This window comes from Mobula birostris, chromosome 7, assembly GCF_030028105.1.
Source record: "Mobula birostris isolate sMobBir1 chromosome 7, sMobBir1.hap1, whole genome shotgun sequence".
Lineage (NCBI taxonomy): Eukaryota > Metazoa > Chordata > Chondrichthyes > Myliobatiformes > Myliobatidae > Mobula > Mobula birostris.
Window position 1 is genome coordinate 48,758,518 of NC_092376.1, and position 20,199 is coordinate 48,778,716.

At 40.9% G+C, this 20,199-nt stretch overlaps 1 protein-coding gene across 2 annotated transcripts in view; it reads right to left on the reverse strand.

Annotated features, from left to right (window-relative positions):
• LOC140200178 (probable ribonuclease ZC3H12C) overlaps nucleotides 1–20,199 on the reverse strand; it is a 105,746-nt gene that overhangs the window by 5,725 nt on the left and 79,822 nt on the right. For both annotated transcript variants that reach the window (XM_072263098.1, XM_072263100.1), the window contains exons 3-5: nucleotides 17,396–17,535; nucleotides 10,306–10,540; nucleotides 10,097–10,203 (exon numbers count right to left, since the gene is read on the reverse strand). In XM_072263098.1, coding sequence (XP_072119199.1) covers nucleotides 10,097–10,203; nucleotides 10,306–10,540; nucleotides 17,396–17,535 — 482 coding nt within the window. The remainder of the gene's footprint in view (nucleotides 1–10,096; nucleotides 10,204–10,305; nucleotides 10,541–17,395; nucleotides 17,536–20,199) is intronic.

A 20,199-nucleotide genomic window follows, 5' to 3' on the forward strand; every position in this document is an offset into this window, starting at 1 on the left:
AGGTGCCACACATGAGGCTGCGTAACAAGCTATGGGCCCATGGTATTACAGAAAAGATTCTAGCATGGATAAAGCAGTGGCTGATTGGCAGGAGGCAAAGAGTGGGAATAAAAGGAGCCTTTTCTGGTTGGCTGCTGGTGACTAGTGGCTATTCCACAGGGGTCGATGTTGGGACTGATTCTTTTTTATGTTAGATGTCAATGATTTGGATGATGGAATTGATGGCTTTGTTGCAAAGTTTGCAGATGATATGATGATACGTGTAGGGACAGGTAGCTTTGAAGAAGTAGAGAGGCTACAGAAGGAATTAGACAGATTAGGAGAATGGGCAAAGAAGTGGCAGATGGAATACAGTGTCGGGAAGTGTATAGTCATGCACTTTGGAAGAAGAAATGGAGGGGTAAATTATTTTCTAAATGGAGTGAAAATACAAAAACCTGAGGCACACAGGGACTTGGGAGTCCTTGTGTAGGATTCTCTGAAGATTAATTTGCAGGTTGAGCCTGTGGCAAAGAAGGCAAATGCAGTGTTAGCATTCATTTTAACAGGACTAGAACATAAAAGCAAGGATGTAATATTGAGATTTTCTAAAGCACTAGTGAGGCCTCACTTGGAGAATTGTCAGCAGTTTTGGGCCCCTTATCTTAGAAAGGATGTGCTGAAACTGGAGAGGGTTCTAAGAAGGCTCATGAAAATGATTCCAAGATTATTCAATCTTGTCTTATGAACAGTGTTTGATGGCTCTGGGCCTGTATTCACTGGAAATGAATTAGAGGAAAAATGGATTAGCCATGATGAAACAACGGAACAAGCTCAGTGGGACAAATGACCTAATTTTGCTTTCATATCTTATGGTCTAATAATTTTTACTAGGTAGCCAAAAAAATCCGAGAAGTAATCTAAAATTCAAGAGACATAAGTGAGCCATGGCAGTGTACTTCAGCTTGTATCAATTATTTGATCAAGGATTAGATATTGGTTATTCACACTGCAGAGGTTAAGTTTTATCCATTTTGCAACATATCATTAATACACATCCTCATGTATTCAAATTTTAATTTCAGGATATGGATATCGATGGCAAGATGGGCATTTATTGCCCATCATTGGTTGCCCTGAAGGTAGTGACGAACCACCTTCTTGAATTGCTGCAGTAAGTGGTGACATATTTTCTAATCAGGTGGATGTGACTTTTGGAGCAGAACCTAAAGGTGGTGGTGTTCCCATGCACTTGTGCCCTTTCTCTGTTAATAGTTGAGGTTTTCAGTTTAGAAGGTTCTTTCAGAATCCTTTGGTAAAGTAACTGAAGTGAGCATTACAGCTCTTGTGTGCCAATGGCAGTGGGAATGAATGTTTAGGTCATTAACCAGGCTGTCTTCAGCTTTTTAAAAGTTGGTGGTGCTGCATTCATCCAAGCAGACTGAGGGCATTCCACACACTTTTGACCTACACCTTGTAGATGGTGGAAATGCCTTGGGGTTATAGAGGAATAGGTTACTACAGCACCGAAAAAGTCCCTTCAATGAGTCCACACCAACCTGATCTTCTGTCTAGTCCCATCTACAAGACAAAATCCCGCCCATCCATGTACCTATCCAAATTTCTCTTAAATATTACAACTGAATACGCATCTATGACTTCTGCTGGCAACTTGTTCCACACTCGCGCCATGAAGAGAGGCCATTATTAAATCTAGTAGGAGGCAATGAACCTGATCAAGTGACAGACTTCTACGTGGGTGAGCATTTCAGATAGTGACCACAACTCTCTGATCTTCAGCATAGCCACAGACAAGGACAAGACCACATGGTATGGGAATGTATTTAGTAGGGGAAGGGGCTAATTAAGATGGTATGAGGCAAGAACTTGGGAGTGTAAATTGGGAATAGATGTTCTCAGGGAAATGCACTGCTGAAATGTGGAGATTGTTTAGGAAGCACTTGGATGGGGTTCTGGATAAGTCTGTCTCACTCAGACAGGGAAAGGATGGCAATTTAAAGGAAGCATAATTGACAAGAGAGGTGGAACATTTACTTATAAGGAAGAAGGAAGCATACTTAAGGTTTTGGAAGCAAAAAATTAGCCAGGCTCGAGTTATAAAGCAGCCGGGAAAAGAGCTGATAAGAAAGAATGGGCTAAGGAGAGCAAGGGGATATGAGAAGGCCTTGGTAAGTAGGATTAAGGAAAACCCAAAGGCATTCTATACAGAGGATGACTACAGACCACTCAGGGATAAAGGAGGAAATGTGCTTGGAGGTAGAAGTAGGGGAGATCTTTAATGAATACTTTGCTTCAGTGTTCACCAGTGGGAGGGACTTTTGACAAACACGGGAGTCAATGTAGAACATGCTAATGTGCTTCAGGATGTCGAGTTTAAGAAGGAGGCAGTGTTAGAGCTTTTGAAAGATATTGGGATAGGTGAGTCCCCAGGTTACTACAGGAAGTGAGGGGAGAGATTGTCAGGGCACTGATGATCTTTGCGTGCTCACTAGCCACTGGAGCAATACCAGAGGATTGGGGGAATGGCAAATGTTCCATTATTCAAGAAAATAATGTGGATAATTCTGGGAGTCAGACACTAGTAAGTCTTAAGTCAGTGGTGGGCAAATTAACAGAGAGGATTCTTAGGGTCAGGATTTATGAGGATTTGGAGACAGTTTTATTAGGGATAGTTAGATGGCTTTGTGAGTGGTAGATCATTCCTCGTGAGCTTAATTGGGTTTTTGAGGAAGTAACATATTGATGAAGGTAAAATAGTGGATGTGGTGTCTATGGATTTTAGTAAGGTGTTCTCCATGGTAAGCTCATCCAGAAAGTCTTGTGACATGGGATCCATGGAAACGACTGCATGGATTAAGAACTGGCTTGCCCACAAAAAGCAGAGGGTTATCTAGTAGTGTTCTGCAGGGATCTGTTCTGGAATCCCTACTCTTTATGATGTTTGTAATTGACTTGGAAGATTGTTAGTTAGTGTGTAGATGACAATGAAGGCTAGTGGTATTGTGGATACTGTAGAAGGTTGTTGAGGATTACTATTGCATCTAGACAGGATGCAGAGCTGGGTGTAAAATTACAGATGGAGTTCAATACAGAAAAATGTGAAGTGATACACTATGGAAGATCAAACTTAAAGGTGGGGTATAACGTTAATGGCAGGATTCTTAGCAGTGTGGAGGATAGAAGGATCTTGGTTTATAGATCCCTCAAAGTTGCCGCATAAATCGATAGGGTGGTTAAGGAGACGTATGGTATGCTGATCTTCATTAGTCAGAGGTATTGAGTTCAAGAGCCGTGAGGTAATGTTGCAGCTCTATGGTTAGATGACACTTAAGAGTATTATGTTCAGATCTGATCTCATCAAAGGAAGGATGTGGAAGCTTTAGAGAGGGCACAGAAGAGATTACCAGGAAGATACTGCCTAGATCAGAAAATATGTCTTATGAGGAAAGGCTGAGTGAGCGAGGGCTTTTCTCTTTAGAGAGGAGGAGGATGAGAGGTGACTTGACAGAGGTGTATAAGAATGTTAGAAGCAGCCAGCATCTTTTTCCCAGAGTGGCAATAGCTAATACCCTTTGGAGGTCCTTTGGAGTATGCAGGCCTCTCCTTCACATGTTCAACCAGTCTGTTGTCACCAGTACAATCTTCTATGCGGTTGTGTGTTGAGTAATGGTATCAACACGGATGATGCCAACATGCTCACTAAACTGATTAGAAAGGCTGGCTCTGTTATAGGAATCAAACTGGATACACTGGAGGCTGTGGTAGAACAAAGGGCCCAACACAAAATCTAGGCAACTCTGGACAATGTTTCTCACCCTCTGCATGTAACCTTGGTAAACAAAGGAGCACTTCTAGTAATAGACTAAGAAAACCGCACTGCTCCAAAGAGCTCTATATGAGGTCATTCTTACCCCAGCCATTAGGCTCTATAATGAGTCAACTTATAGCCATGGAAGTGATGACCCCACCCCCCTTCCTATTAGACTGTTTGAGGTAACTTATTTTGTATTTTTTCTTAATTCTCTTCTAATATTTGTATATCTGTGCACTTGTAACACTAAGGTAACACTGTAATTTCCTTTGGGATCAATAAGGTATTTACCAGAAGAGATCCATTTAAGGTGATTGGAAGAAAGTTTAGGGGAGATGTCAAAGTTAGGTGTTTTTTTTTTTACATACACAGCAAGTGGTAGTTTTCTTGGGTGGTGGAGTGGAGATGTGTTTCTACCAGAGGAAGTGTAAGGTGTTCCTTCCCTCTCTAACCTGCAGATCACCCTTGGGAAAGTTGTAGTACCTTCTTAGCCCCTGATGAGGGTCACATGAAGCCATGGTCGTATGAGCAGCTGGTGTATATTATAAGTCCTGGTTATGTGACCATTGATGCCAGGGAGACGCTCTCTGAAGAATATTGATAATAGCTGGGGTCAGAGGAACACAATAGTAAACCACTTCTGTACAAGGAAAAAGCCAAGAACAATCAGGGTCTGGGAAAGAGACCCTGGTGAGGCCTAATTTGGAGTATTGTGTGCAGTTTTGGTCATCTACATAGAGGAAATCAGTAAATACATTTGAAAGAGTATAGAGAAAACTTACAAGGATGCATCTGGGTCTGAAGGACCTGAGCTGTAAGGAAAGACTGAATAGACCATAAAACATAGGAGCAGAATTGGGCTATTTTTTTTCTCCTCCTCAACCCCATTCCCCAGCCTTCTCCCTGTAACCTTGATGCCATATCCAATCAAGAACCTATCACTCTCTGCCTTAAATACACCCAACGATCTGGCCTCCACAGATGCACGTGGCAACAAGTTCTACAAATTCACCACCCTCTGGCTAAATAAATTTCTCTGCATCTCTGTTTTGAATGGACACCGCTCTATCCTGAGGCTGTGCCCTCTTGTCCTAGACTCTCCCACCATGGGAAATATCCTTCCCACATCCATTCTGTCTAGTCCTTTCAATATTCGAAAGGTTTCAATGAGATTCCCTCCTCCCCATCCTTCCAAATTCCAGTGAGTACAGATCCAGAACTATCAAATTATATGATAACACTTTCATTCCTGGAATCATCCTTGTGAACCTCCTCTGGACCCTCTCCAATGCCAGCACATCTCTTCTAAATTGAGGAGCCCACAACTGTTCACAATACTCAAGGCAAGGCCTCACCAGTGCCTTATAAAGCCTCAGCAGCACATTCTTGCTCCTGTATTCTAGACCTCTTGAAATGAATGCTAACATGGCATTTGCCTTCCTCACCACTGACTCAGCCTGCAAGTTAACTTTTAGGGTGTTCTGCAGAAGGACTCCCAAGTCCCTTTACATCTCAGATTTTTTGGATTTTCTCCCTGTTAAGAAAATAGTCCGCATATTTATTTCTACTACCAAAGTGCATTACCATGCATCTTCCAACATTATATTTCATTTGTCACTTTCTTGCCCATTCTCCTAATCTGTCTAAGTCCTTCTGCGTCCTGCTTCCTCAACACTATCTGCTCCTCCATCAATCTTTGTATCATCTGCAAACTTGGCAACAAAGCCATCTATTTCATCATCTAAATCATTTATATACAGCACAAAAAGAAGTGGTCCCAACACCGACCCCTGCGCAACACCACTAGTCACTGGCAGCCAACCAGACAAGGATCCTTTTATTCCCACTCACTGCCTTCTTCCAATCAGCTAATGCTCTAACCATCTTAGTAACTTAACTGTAATACCACGGGCTCTCAACTTAATAAGCAGCCTCATGTGTGACACCTTGTCAAAGGCCTTCTGAAAGTCCAAATATACAACATCCACTGCATCCCCTTTATCGATCCTACTTGTAATCTCCTCAAAGAATTCCAATAGGTCCGTCTAGCTGGATTTTCCCTGAAGGAAACCGTGCTTTGTCCAATCTTGTCCTGTGTCACCAAGTACTCCATCACTTCGTCCTTAACAATTGACCCTAACATCTTTCCAACCACTGAGGTCAGGCTGACTGGTCTATAATTTCCTTTCTGCTGCCTTCCTCCTTTCTTAAAAGAGTGGGGTGACATTTTCAATTTTCCAGTCCTCTGGCACCACCATGCCGGAGTCCAATGATTTTTGAAAGATCATTTCTAATGCCGCCACAATCTCTTAACGCTACCTCGTTCAGAACACTACGGTACTGTTCATCTGGTCTGGATGACTCATGTACCTTTAGGTCTTTCAGCTTTTTGAGCACCTTCTCCCTTGTAATAGTAACTGTGCCCACTTCTCTTCCTTCACACACTACAACATCTGGCACACTACTAGTATCTTCGACAGTGAAGACTGATGCAAAATACTCATTTAGTTCATCTGCCATCTCCTTGTCCCCTGTTATTATTTCTTCTGCCTCATTTTCTGGCGGTCCTATATCCACTCTCATTTTTCTTTTATTTTTTACATACTTGAAAAAGCTTTTACCATCCTCTTTGATATTATTTGCTGGCTTGCTTTCATATTTCATCTTTTCCCCTCTAATAATTCTTTTAGTTGCTCTCTGTAGAATTTTAAAAACTTCCCAATCCTCTATCTTCCCACTAATTTTTGCTTTATTGTATGCCCTCTCTTTTGTTTTTACATTAGCTTTGTCCTCCCTTGTCAGCAATGGTTGCACTCTTTTGCCATTTGAGTATTTCTTTATTTTTGGAAAACACATGTCCTGTACCTTCCTCATTTTTCCCAAAAGTGCATGCCATTGCTGCTCTGCTGACATCCCTCCCAGCAGCTCCTTCCAATTTACCCTGGCTAACTCCTCTCTCATACCACTGTAATTTCACTTACTCCACTGAAATACTGCTAAGTCAAACTTTACTTTCCTCGTATTGAATTTCAAGTTGAACTCGATCTTATTGTGATCACTGGCTCCTAAGGGTTCTTTTTCCCTAAGCTCCCTAATCATCCCCAGTTTATTACATGACACCCAATTCAGTATAGCTGATCCCCCTAGAATTCAACAACAAAATGCTCTAAAAAGCCATTTCTTAGGCATTCAACAAACTCACTCTCTTGAGATCCATTACCAACCTGATTTTCCCAATCGGCCAGCATGTTAAAATCTCCCATGACTATAATAACTTTGCCCTTTTGACATCCCTTTTCTATTTCTTGTGGTAATCTGTGGTCCACCTCCCAGCCAGTAATGGTAGGCCTGTATATAACTGCCATCAGGGTCCTTTTACCCTTGTAGCTTCTTAACTCAACCCACAAGGACTCAACATCTTCTGATTCTATGTCACATCTTTCTACTCATTTGATGCCATTCTTTACCAGTAGAGCCACGCCTCCCCCCTGCCTACCTTCCTATCCCTCCGATACAAAGTGTACCTTTGGACATTCAACTCCCAACTACAACCATCCTTCAGCCACGATTCAGTGATGCCACAACATCATACCTGGCAATCTGTAATATTGCAACAAGATCATCCACCTTATTTCTTATACTACACACATTTAGATACAACACCTTGAGTACCATATTTGCTACCCTTTCTGATTCTGCATCCCTAATGTACTGATACTCATCCTGTTGGCTGCAACTATGTCCCATCACCTGCCTGCCCTTCCTGACAGTCTGACTGCATGCTATCTTTACTTTTTTACCATCCGTCCTATCCTGAGTCCCATCACTCCAGTTCCCACCTCCCTGCCAAATTAGTTTAGCCCTCCCCAACAGCTCTAACAAACCTGCCTGTGAGAATATTGGTCTCTTTCAGGTTCAGGTGCAACCCATCACTTTTGCACAGGTCATACCAGAAGAGATCCCAATGATTCAAGAATCTGAAGCCCTTGCCCCCTGCACCAGCTTCTCAGCCACACATTTATCTTCCAAACCATCCTGTTTCTACCCCCACTGGGGTGTGGCACAGGCAGCAATCCAGAAATTATCACCCAGGAGGTCCTGCTTCTCAGCTTTCTACCTAGCTTTCTAAAATCTCTTTTCAGGACCTATTTGCTTTTCCTTCCTATGTCTTTGGTACCAGTATGTACCAAGACATCTGGCTGCTCTCCCTCCCTCTCCAAAATGTCGTGGATGCGATCTGAGATGTCCCTGACCCTGGCACCTTGGAGGCAACATACTAGCCAGGTGTCCCGTTCACATCCATAGAATTCTCTGTCTGTTCCCCTCACTATTTGAGTCCCCTATCACTACCGCTCCCTTCTCTCTTTTTCCTTTTTGCACCACGGACCAATGCTCAGTGCCTGTAACCCAGTCACTGTGGCATTCTCCTGGGAGGTCATCCCCAACATAAGTATCCAAAATGGTATATTTGTTTCTCGAGGGGAATGGCCACAGGGGTGCTTCTGCTCTAGCTGCCTATTTCCATTTCTTCTGACAGTCAACCAGCTACTCAACCCCTGCAACTTCGGAGTGACTACTTCCCTGTAACTCTGATCAATTATCTCCTTACTCTCCCATACAAGCCGAAGATCATCCAGCTGCTGTTCCAGATCCCTAACACAGTCTTCAAGGAGCTGCAGCAGGATGCACTTCAGGCAGATGTAGTTCCCTGGGAGACTCTGGGTCTCCTAGGACTCCAACATCCGGCATGAAGAAACAGAACCACCATTTACTATACCAGGTAAAGAGAAAAGCAAAAAGAAAACCTTAACGGAAGCTTACCCAGAGCCAAAGCCTCCTTTGAGCCACAGCCTGACGCTTCTACTCTTGCCATCAGCCTACTCCTGACATTGGCCGCCCCACTTATCTCTTCTGTACTTTTATTTAGTTTGCAGTGCTCTGCTCCTGCTGCTGATAGGGTCTCTGCAATGGCCAAACGCTCGCGAAGCTCTCTTTTTAAATAAGTGTTGCCGCTCATAGGTTAGGGCTTCATTCCTTGGAATGTAGAAAGTTTGAGAGATTTGATAGAGGTATACAAAATTATGGGGGGTATAGATAGGGTAAGCGTAATTTCCCACAGAGCTGGGTGGGACTATAACAAAGGTTATGGATTATGAGTGAAAGGTGAAAAGTTGAAGGGAAACATGAGGGGAAACTGCTTTTATCGGAGAGTCGTGAGAGTGTGGAATGAGCTGCCAGCACAAGTGGTGCACGCAAGCTCAATTTCAATGCTTAAGAGAAGTTTGGATGGGTACATGGATGGTATGGGTACGGAGTGCTATGGTCCCAGTGCTGATCAATGGGAGCAAGCAGTTTAAATGGGTCAGCAAATTTAGATGGATTGAAAGGCCTATTTCTGTGCTGTACTTTTCTATGACTCTATGGCATGGTGCATAATGATGATGATGATGGTAGTTGCCTGGAATGCGCTGCTGAGCGTTGTGATACAAGCTGATACAATTGGGATATTTTGAATACTCTTAGATAGGCACATGGATGTAAGAAAAATGGATGGTTTTGGGATGAGTAGGAGGGAAGTGTTAGATTGATCGTGGCATAGGGTTATATAGGTCTGCACAACTATGCAGGCCAAAGAGCCCATACTGTGCTATAATTGTTCTATGTTCTATAAACTGCTTTTCCCTGCAAGTAGTACATCTCCGGAATTCTCTGGCCAGGGAAGCAGTAGAGGCTCATTCATTAAATGTATTTAGGACAGAGTAAGATAGATTTTTGAATAGTAGGGGAATTAAGATTTATTGGAAAAAGACAGTTAGGTGGAGCTGAGTCCATGGCCAGATCAGCCATGAATGGCAGAGCAGGCCCTATAGGCCAGATGGTGTACTCCTATTTCTCATGCTTTTAAATGGAATGACACTGTGCTACTCTTTTTAGTGTGCTCCCTCATCTGAATTGTAAGGATTAAATATTAATATCACTTTGAAAGCATGTGGAATTTTGGATTGGTTAGAATTTTTAAACCTCTATATAGAAAGAAGTTTGCAATCATCCTCACAACCAAGACTCAACATGTGACAGGTCACTTATAATTATAAACTGCAAGAATGTTAGCAAAACCTTTGTCAAATATACCAAATATAAATACAAGGCACTTGAACTTTTGTCCTGCTGAAATTGCACTGTGAAGGAATTGCTTCCCTTTACTTGGGGAAAATATTTAAATGTTCTTATGCAGCTGAAACTGAGAAGTATAAACAGGAATTTTATTTTTCAAAATGTATTTACCATATGGACAAGGCTGCTTCTTATGTTCTGGTACAACAGGTCGTTTCCTTAGAAAGTTATCTAAGCTGGGTCCATGGCGACCCAGGGGATCATCTGGTGGCATAAATCTGAAATTAAATGATATAAAATACAATTATGAAGTGATGTTATATTAATACTTTTCATGATAATACTTAGGATAAACTCTATATCAAAATCTGAATACCCACTTGTCATTAACAAAAGAATACATAAGTAATCTCTCATCAATGAATTTTTTCCATTCTGGCTTCTCATTCTGCAAATCCCTGTAGTTATCATTTGATACAATGATACCATCTGACTCATAAGCCAGTTTCACGATGAAGCGATCATCATAACAAACAACTCTCCGCCCTTGCACCCGACGAGATGGCGTGAAGACAAGTATTTTATCCTTTTCCAACTTGCGCAGGATTTCTTGATCTGTGGAAACAAAGTAGTTTTTAATTTGGTATTTGCTCCAAATATTTTGGATTTCGGAGCATTTTCTAACTTCAAGGTACAATTTCTAATTTTGATTGTCATGAACTTTGATATCCTAGGTTTATATTATCTATCTGAGTTAGTAAACACACTAGAATATTAGCTCAAGCATCATATAAGGAGAATGTTGATGCAGCACTTAGCCTCAGGGACAGGGATTCAAACCTGATGTCAAATACTGTATGGATTTTGCACATTCTCTGGGATTCCAAGTGATTTGGTTTCCTACAATATTCCAAATATACTAGTGGGTTAATTGGCTACTGTAAATTATTTCCTGGTAATTTAGTCACAAATTTCTTAAAAATAAATGGCAAAAGGTATCAATAAAGGGAGCTGATAGTTATGTGAGGCAGAATTTTTCTGGAAGGGAATAGGGGAAAGCGGCAATGGGACTGGTGAGATTAGTCTACTGGGAGCCATTATTGAGCCAATGACCTGAATGGTTTCCACCTTTGTTGTGATAAGTAAGAAAGCCAATGTTTATTTTTGGGAAATAACTGGAAGAGAAGAAGAGGAAATTAGAAAACAATTACATCAGATTTCATTTAAAAAGATCAGATAAAATTTTGCAATATGAATAGAAATGTATGACATTATTGATAATGTTTATGGCTCAGTTTGTCACATAAATTTTGGATTACATCTTGGATTTTTGACCAGTTTCTCATAAACATCATTGCCCTAATAAAAATGAATGAATATGAATGAATAACACTAGAATCAACCAACAATAGTTGATTGGGAGAAACTAAAAGGAACTGTGGCAAGTGGGATGCTTTTAAAAGTGCGACAGGGAGAGTTCTGAACCTGAATGTTCCTGTTAAAATGAAGGACAAAGATGGCAGGATTAGGAATAAACAGACTCTGATCAGGAGGTGAGAGGTATAACATCTAGGAGTGAAGTTAGGAAGGAAAATAGAAGGACAAAAAGGGGCCCAGAGATAACACTGGAAAAGGTATAAGGAATCTTAAAAGATTCTGCAAGTGTATTATGATCATAAGGATAACTGGGGAGAACAGGTACCCTTAAGGAACAGTGTGATAACCTACATGTGAAACTGCACAGGAAATAGACGAAGTCTTAAGTGAATACTTTTTGTCAGTATTTACTATGGAGAAAGGCATGGAAGCTAGGGGTTCAGGGAAGAGGACAGTGATATCACTAAGCATATTGATATTATGAAGGTGATGCCATTGGTCTTCCAGTGCTTAAAGGTAGATGAGGTCCAGGGATTTGACCAGATGTATCCTAGAATATTGTGGGATACAAGGGAGGAGATTGCCTAAGCACTGACAGACATTTTTATAACCTTCATTAGCCATGGATGAGGTACCAGAAGAATGAAGGATGGCTAATGTTGAGCCTTAATTTAAGAAGGGCTACAAGCCAGTGACCAGGGCAATTAGCCTTACGTCAGTGGTGGGAAAGTTATTTGGAAGGGATTCTAATGGCCAGGATTTATTTTTATTCGGAAACACAAAATAAGGATTAGGGATTATCAGCATGGCTTTCTTCTCTAAGCTTTCTGAGGAGGTGACCAAGAAGACTGACAAAGGGCATGTGGGCATCATCTACGTGGACTTTAGCAAGACCTTTGACAGGGTTCACATGCTAGGCTGGTCTAGAAGGTGAGAATAAGAGATCCAGGGCAAAATAGCAAATTGGATGCAAATTTGGCTTGGTGGTGGAAAGCAGAGGATAGTAATGGAGAATTGCTTTACAGACTGGATATTTATAATGAGTGGTTTGCACCAAGGGGTGGTACTAGATCCCTTATTGCTTGTTAAATATATATTAATGATTTGGAAGAAAATATATGTGGCATGATTAATAAGGTGACAGATGATACCACAATTAATAGTATATTGAACAGCAAAGAAGGTTGTTTAAAGTTATAACAGGATCTAGATCAAATGAGAAAGTTAGCCAAGGGAATGGCAGATGGAATTTAACTCAGATGCATGCAAAGTGACAGATTTTGTGAAGTTAAAGTAGGCCAAGGCACACACATCAAATGGCAAGGCCCTGGAGAGTATTACTGTACAGCAAGACTTGGGGTACATAATTTCTTGTAAATGGCAATACATAGGAATGGAGACACTACTGCTCCAGCCCTTTCTGGAAACTTAAGTTTCAGGTTACCATCTCAAATGTTCCGCTGTAAGCATTACCCTTCAATGGTGAAAGTACATAGTTCTGATTACTTTGGAATTCCTTCGGCACAGAGACACACCCACTTTCATGCCACCCATCCACCTATTTCCTCCTCATATACTCCTTAACTTACTTGCCAATTTCCAGTAAAGCTGTAAAACTTCTGTCATACTCTTGGAAATAATGTCCCTAGGACTGTTTAAAACCTTAAACCATATTTTCACAAAATCATCTTGTTGCCCTGGAACAAATCAAAAGCCAGTAATACCAATTTTTCTTTAATTGTTAAAGAACCTAGTCTTCTATCACATTTTGTTTTCACCCCTATTTCTTATTCTCCTTCCATTTCAACCTTTTTACGTATTCACACCATAAATACTATCAGGCATTCTTTGGCAAAGGCTTCCTTTTAAAATTATAATGTTAAAATCATTGATTTCACCAATACAAGAACTACAGTGAAGTGTACTTTTGTGTCCCCTCAAATATTTATCTAGATAGTTTTCTTAATTGTATGTTGGCAGTCATATTGAAACACCTTGGTACCTCTTCCAGACTTTTGCTCAAGCTCATTCTGACAATGATAATGATGAATGCCTGGAATATCATGGAATCTGCTCCACCATTCCATTACGGTTGATTTATTATCCCTCTCAACCCCATTCTCTTGCCTTCTGCCTGTAAACTTGAACACCCTTACTAATCAGCAACCTATCAACCCTCGCTTTAAATATATTCAGTGATTTGGCCTTCACAGCCGTCTGTGAATTCAACAGATTCACCATACTCAGGGTAAAGAAATTCTTCTTCATCTCCATTCTATAGGGATATCCTTTTATTCTGAGGGTGTGCCGTCTGGTTCTAGACTCCACAACAGAAAACATCCTCTTCAATTCCACTCTTTCTAGGCCTTTCAATATTAGGAGGGTTTCAATGAGATTCCCTTATTCTTCTAAACTTGAGTGAATACAGGCACAGTGCCATCACATGCTCCTCATATGTTAACTCTTTCATTCCCAGGATAATTCTTTTGAAACTCCTCTAGTGCCAGCACATCCTTTCTTTGATAAGGGGTGCAAAACTGCTCACAATACTCCAAATTTGAGCTGGCTAATGGCTTATAAAGCTTCAGCAATACATCTTTGCTTTTATATTTTAGGCCTCTTGAAATGAATGCTAGCATTACATTTGCCTTCCTCACCACCGACTCAATTTGCAAGTTAACCTTTACAGAATGCTGCATGAGGACTCCCTAGTCCCTTTTCACATCTGACTTCTGAATTTTATGCCCATTTAGAAAATAGTCTATGCCTTTATTCCTTCCACCACGGTACATCACCATACAATTCCCTACACTGCCTTCCATATGCCACTTCTTCACTCATTTTCCTAATCTGTACGAGTCCTTCAACAGACTCCTGCTTCTTCAACACTAACTGCCCCTTCACCTATCTTTGTATCATCTGCAAACTTAGCCACGAAGCCATCAATTCCATCATTCAAGTTACTGACATATAATTGAATAGAAACAGTCCCAACAATGACCCTGTAGAACACCACTAGTCACTGGCAGCCAACCAGAAATGGCCCAACTAACTCTAACTCTTTGTCTCTTGCCAGTCAGCCAATCTTTTATCCATGTTAATATCTTTCCTGTAATACCATGGGTTATTATCTTATTTAACAGCATCATGTGTGGCACCTTTTATAAACCCTTCTGAAAATTCAAGTAAACAACATCTACTGACTCTCTTTTGTCAATCCTGTCTGTTATTTGCTCCAGGAATTCCAACAGATTTGTCAGGTAACATTTTCCCTTAAGGAGACCATGCTGACTTTGGTTTATATTATCAAGTGCCTCCAAGTAACCCAAAACTTCATCCTTAATAATGGACTCCAACATCTTCCTGACCACTGAAGTCAAGCTAACTGACCTATAATTTCCTGTCTTTTGTCTTCCTTCTTAAAGAGTGGAGTGACATTTGCTATTTTGCAGTCCTCCAGAACCATTGCAGAACTAGTAATTCTTGAAAGATAGCTACTAATATCTCCACAATCTCTTCACCAACCTCTTTCAGAACCCTGGAATGTAGTAAATCTAGTCCAGGTGATTTATCTACTTTCAGACATTCCAGCTTCCTAAGCACCTTCTCCTTAGTCATAGCAAATACACTCACTTCTGCCCCTTTCACTCTCCAGTTTCTGGCATACTGCTGGTGCTATCCACAGTAAAGACTGACGTAAAATACTTAGAGTTTGTATGCAATTTCCTTGTTCCCCATTCTACTTCTTCAACGTCATCTTCCAGCAGACCAATATATACTCTCACCTCTCTTTTACTTTGTATATCTGAAAAAACAGTTTGGTATCCGCTTTATTTTAATGGTTAGCTTACCTTCATATTTTATCTTTTCTTCCCTTATTGCTTTTTTGTTTGCCTTCTGTTGGCTTTTAAAGCTTCCCACTAATTTTTGCTATATTATATGCCCTCTCTTTTGCTCTTATGCTGTCTTTGACTTTCCTTGTCAGCCATGGTTGCCTCACCCTCCCTTTAGAAAATTTCTTCTTTGGGATGAATCTATCCTGCACTTTCTGACTTGTTGCCATAAACTCCAGCCATTGTTGTTCTGCCCTTATTGTTGCTAGTGTCCCCTTCCAATGAACTTTGGTTAGCTCCTCTCTCATGCCTCTAATCCACTGTAATGCTGGTACATCTGATTTTAGCTTCTCCCTCTCAGTCTGCAGGGTGAATTCTATCATAGTACGATCATTGCCTCTTAAGGTTTCCTTTCAGTAAACGCACAAATCAAATCTGGTTCATTACACAACACCCAGTCCAGAATTGCCTTTTTCTTAGTGGGTTCAAACACAAGCTGCTCTAAAAAGCCAGCTCCTATGCATTCTACAAATTCTCTCTCTTGGGATCTAAAATCAGCACCAACCTGATTTTCCCTATCTACCTTCATATTGAAATCACCCATGCTTAGTGTAACACTGCTATTTTTTATATGTATTTTCTATCTGTATGTTGGCGCGTGGCCAAGTGGTTAAGGCGTTCGTCTAGTGATCTGAAGGTCGCTAGTTTGAGCCTTGGCTGGGGCAGCGTGTTGTGTCCTTGTGCAAGGCATTTAACCACACATTGCTCTGTGACGACGCTGGTGCCAAGCTGTATAAGTCCTAATCCTCTTCCCTTGGACAACATCGGTGGCGTGGAGAGGGGAGACTTGCAGCATGGGCAAATGCCGGTCTTCCATACAACCTTGCCCAGGCCTGCTCCCTGGAAACCTTCCAAGGCGCAAATCCATGGTCTCATGAGACTAATGGATGCCTATTTCTATCTCCCATTGTAATTTGTACTCCACATCCTGATTACTGCTCGGAAGCCTGTATATATATTCTATCAATGCCTTTTAACTCTTGAAGTTCTTTGGCTCTATATATAAGGATTCTACATCTTCTGATTCCATGTCACCTCTTTCTCAGGATTTAACTTCATTTTTTACCAATACAGCCACCCCCTCTGTGTATCTATCTATCTTTTTGATACAATGTTTATCCTTAGATGTTCAGCCATGACTCAGTGCTGCTCACATCATCATACCTGCGAGTTTCCAACTGTGCAACAAGATCATCTACCTTATCCTTCTGTATACTGTTTGCTCATTCTCCTGTATGAGCTGAAGCTCATCTAGCTGCAGCATACAGCTTTGTGTCTGTTTCCAACTTTCTTTCCCATCTATTTTGTGTCATCAGTGAACATTCATGTATCAATTACTACCGCAAAAGAACAGATTGTAATGTAGATATTAAGGAAAATAGGACAACGGAAGATACACGGTCAAAGAACAACAATGATATCACCAAATGATAGAAGGAAAATAGATTACTTTTGTTCCTATAAGTCACTAAATCAAGTCTCATTATCTTTCAGCCATTAGCATTTATTTAACTGCCCCAATACCCCAAACATTTTGTAGCATATTTTTAAATATACATCTAATCTTACTGAGCATCTGAAAGTTGCTTGGAATTCCCAATTTAAAAGTTATGTTAAAAGAACAGTTTGTAATGTAGATATGAAGGGATATTGATGAAGGCTCTTGGCCGATCCTTCAACTGTTTATTCCTTTCCATAGATGCTGCCTGACCTGTTGTTTCCTACAGCATGTGGTAAATGTGAAAAATAACTCTTTTTATATGAAATTAGGAGAAGTACTTTTTAAGTAGCAATTTTAGGCTTCTTTGGTTTTTAGGCAGCGAGCAGCCTGAGGTACAATCTACTTTACATCTAGAAAGATGCCTGCATGTACAGTGTCAACAAAATCATTTAAGTTGTATAGTATTTAAAAGAAACAGATAGACAATCTATTTAAACACAGGCCAGCTGTATTTTTCTATGGAACAATATTTTCTCTTCCCTAGATTGTGCTGCATAACCATAAACTGCTGTAAAAAATTTACGATTCTAACACAATACAACACTTAAACCCCAAACAATAATTCTGTATAAAAACTTCTTTCAAATTTTAGAACTAAAGTAAAAATTGAAACAGGACTATGAATATATCATGCTATTCTATCAACTACAACACTCCCAATTTTTAATTCCTATATCAATACAAACCAATTGAGATTACCTGTGATGAGGGCATCAGGTCTCGACTGTTCCTTCCTCCAGGCAGGTACAAACACAGTAATATCTTTATGGGCCCTTTCCAAAAACCAGTCCACTGCTAATTTAATCCCTCGACAGGAGAATACTTCTTTATTGCCATGACTGCAAGAAAGAAAAACAACTCTAAAATTGGTATACAGGTGTCCCCCGCTTTTCAAACGTTCGCTTTACGAAACCTCACTGTTACAAAAGACCTACATTAGTACCCTGCTTTCACTTTCAGAAGGTGTTTTCACTGTTATGAAAAAAAATCAACGCACGATAAAAAATCAGCGCGCGAAAAAAAGCAGCGCGTGCCGAGCAGCCGCTCTCCCCGGATTCGGAACGGCATTCTCGCCGGCATTGCTTAAACACGTGCCTGTGAGCAGCCGTTAGCAAGATGAGTTCTATGGTATCAGAAAAGCCTAAAAGAGCTCATAAGGGTGTTACGCTTAGCGTAAAACTAGACATAATTAAGCATTTCGATCATGGTGAATGAAGCAAGGACAAAGTGAGTTTGGCTTGTGGAAGCTGACGAAGATAATGTTGAAGAGGTTTTGGCATCCCATGACCAAGAACTGATAGATGAAGAACTACACACATCAAAGTTGCTGGTGAACGCAGCAGGCCAGGCAGCATCTGTAGGAAGAGGTGCAGTCGACATTTCAGGCTGAGACCCTTCGTCAGGACTAACTGAAGGAAGAGCTAGTAAGAGATTTGAAAGTGGGAGGGGGAGGGGGAGATCCAAAATGATAGGACCAGCAACTTTGATGTGTGTTGCTTGAATTTCCAGCATCTGCAGAATTCCTCGTATTTGCATAGATGAAGAGCTGATGCAATTGGAAGAAAAAAGGATAACAATCGAAACCGAATGCCGTAACGAATTGAACGTGAAGCAACTGCGTGAGATTTTTGCTGCAATGATAAAGTATGACTTTAATTTTGAAAGGGTACTTAGGTTTAGGGGATATTTGCAAGATGGTTTGAGTCCTTACAAGGAACTGTGTGATAGAAAAATGTGCGAGGCTCAGCAGTCAAGCAAGCCTTCCACATCAGCCACAGCAGACGACGAACCTCGACCTTCGACATCGAGGCGGGTAGAGATGGAAGATGACCTGCCTGCCCTAATGGAAACAAGACAACGATGAGATGACACCCCAGTGTCCCACCACCCCAACCCGCAGGCCACGGACAGATACCGATTCGCGGAGAATGCAGCGGTAGCCGGGAGGCACACAGCACATCTTTAAGAAAAAAGCTGAAATAAACATGCTAATTAATTAGGTGCTGCCCAACACGTAATTGTCGGCCTAGATCAGAGACGACGCAAGCGGAAATTGGCACTGATCTGGGCCGACAATTACGTGCCGGGCGGCACCTAATTAATTAGCATGTTTGTTTCGGCTTTTTTCTTAAAGATGTGCTGTGTGCCTCCCGGCTACCGCTGCACCCCTGCATGCTTTGCGGATCGGTATCGGTTGGTGGCCCGGAGGGTGGGGGCCACTGCACCACCCCAACCTGTGACGATTCAGCCTAACACAACATCATCAGTGTGCTCTGTGCTGTCCCTATTCCGGTAAGTGATACTACACTGTACATACATTATTTCTACTTTATATAGGCTGTGTATTTTTACGTGTTATTTGGTATGATTTGGCAGCTTCATAGCTTAAAGGTCACTGGAGAGCGCTTGCGCCGTGTTTTTGCCAACAGCGCTTGCGTGAGATTTTCTGCCGACGGCGCTTGCGTGAGATTTTCGCTACGGAGAACAGTGCAGTAATGATTGTGGAAAAGTATTTCTACTTTATGTAAGCTGTGTATTTATCACATTGTTCCTGCTTTTACTATATGTTACTGTTGTTTTAGGTTTTATGTATTATTTGGTATGATTTGGTAGGTTATTTTTGGGTCTGCGAACGCTCACAAAATTTTCCCGTATAAATAAATGGTAGTTGCTTCTTTGCTTTACGACATTTTGGCTTAACAAACCATTTCATAGGGACACTCTACCTTCGGATGGTGGGGGAAACGTGTGTTGGATTATCATTCTGAATTAGCACTCCACTAAATGATGTAAAAGATTAATACCAGAAAGATGGATTAGTAAAAATTTGACAGAAAGGAGCCTCATGTCCTCAATTTTGTGCACCAGAAGAGATAAATAAATTATTGATAAAACAACAAGCTTCATTATTAAATTTAGTTTTAAAACATCACAACAGAATTAAGTAACTGGTGGGAAGTTGATTTTTCAAAATAGGGGAAGGTAAACAAGTCTAAAAATCATATGTTTGTGAAGAGGTGGTGAATATTTGGCTCATGGCTCCTTTGCAAGTCTTGTTAGCTGCTTTAATCCCGTTTACAATCTTTACTTTTTCAATTATATTTATATGAATATTTCTGAAAAACAAGCATAAAAGATATTCTTTTAGCCTTAATAACATTACTCATTTTGCAGCATCATCTTTTTCATTTGCTGATATAGTTGTTCGAACCACCTACGCAGTGTCTATACTTTGCTTAATACTACCAGCCTGCCAAAGTATTACATTACCCATGGATGATTTCCTTGATTGAGATCCCCAGGAATCAAGTAAATTATAACTTCCACCCTCCTTCCTCTATATTCCTAAAATATTCTACTAAAATTAAAGTACATGAAGTTTTGTCAAAGTCAATCATGAGTGATTAGTGTTGGGTGGGGTGAGGAAATTGATCTTTGCAATACGCTGTTCTAGCCCCATTGCTGTTCATGCATTGCTATCCAATCTGAAGGTATGACATACC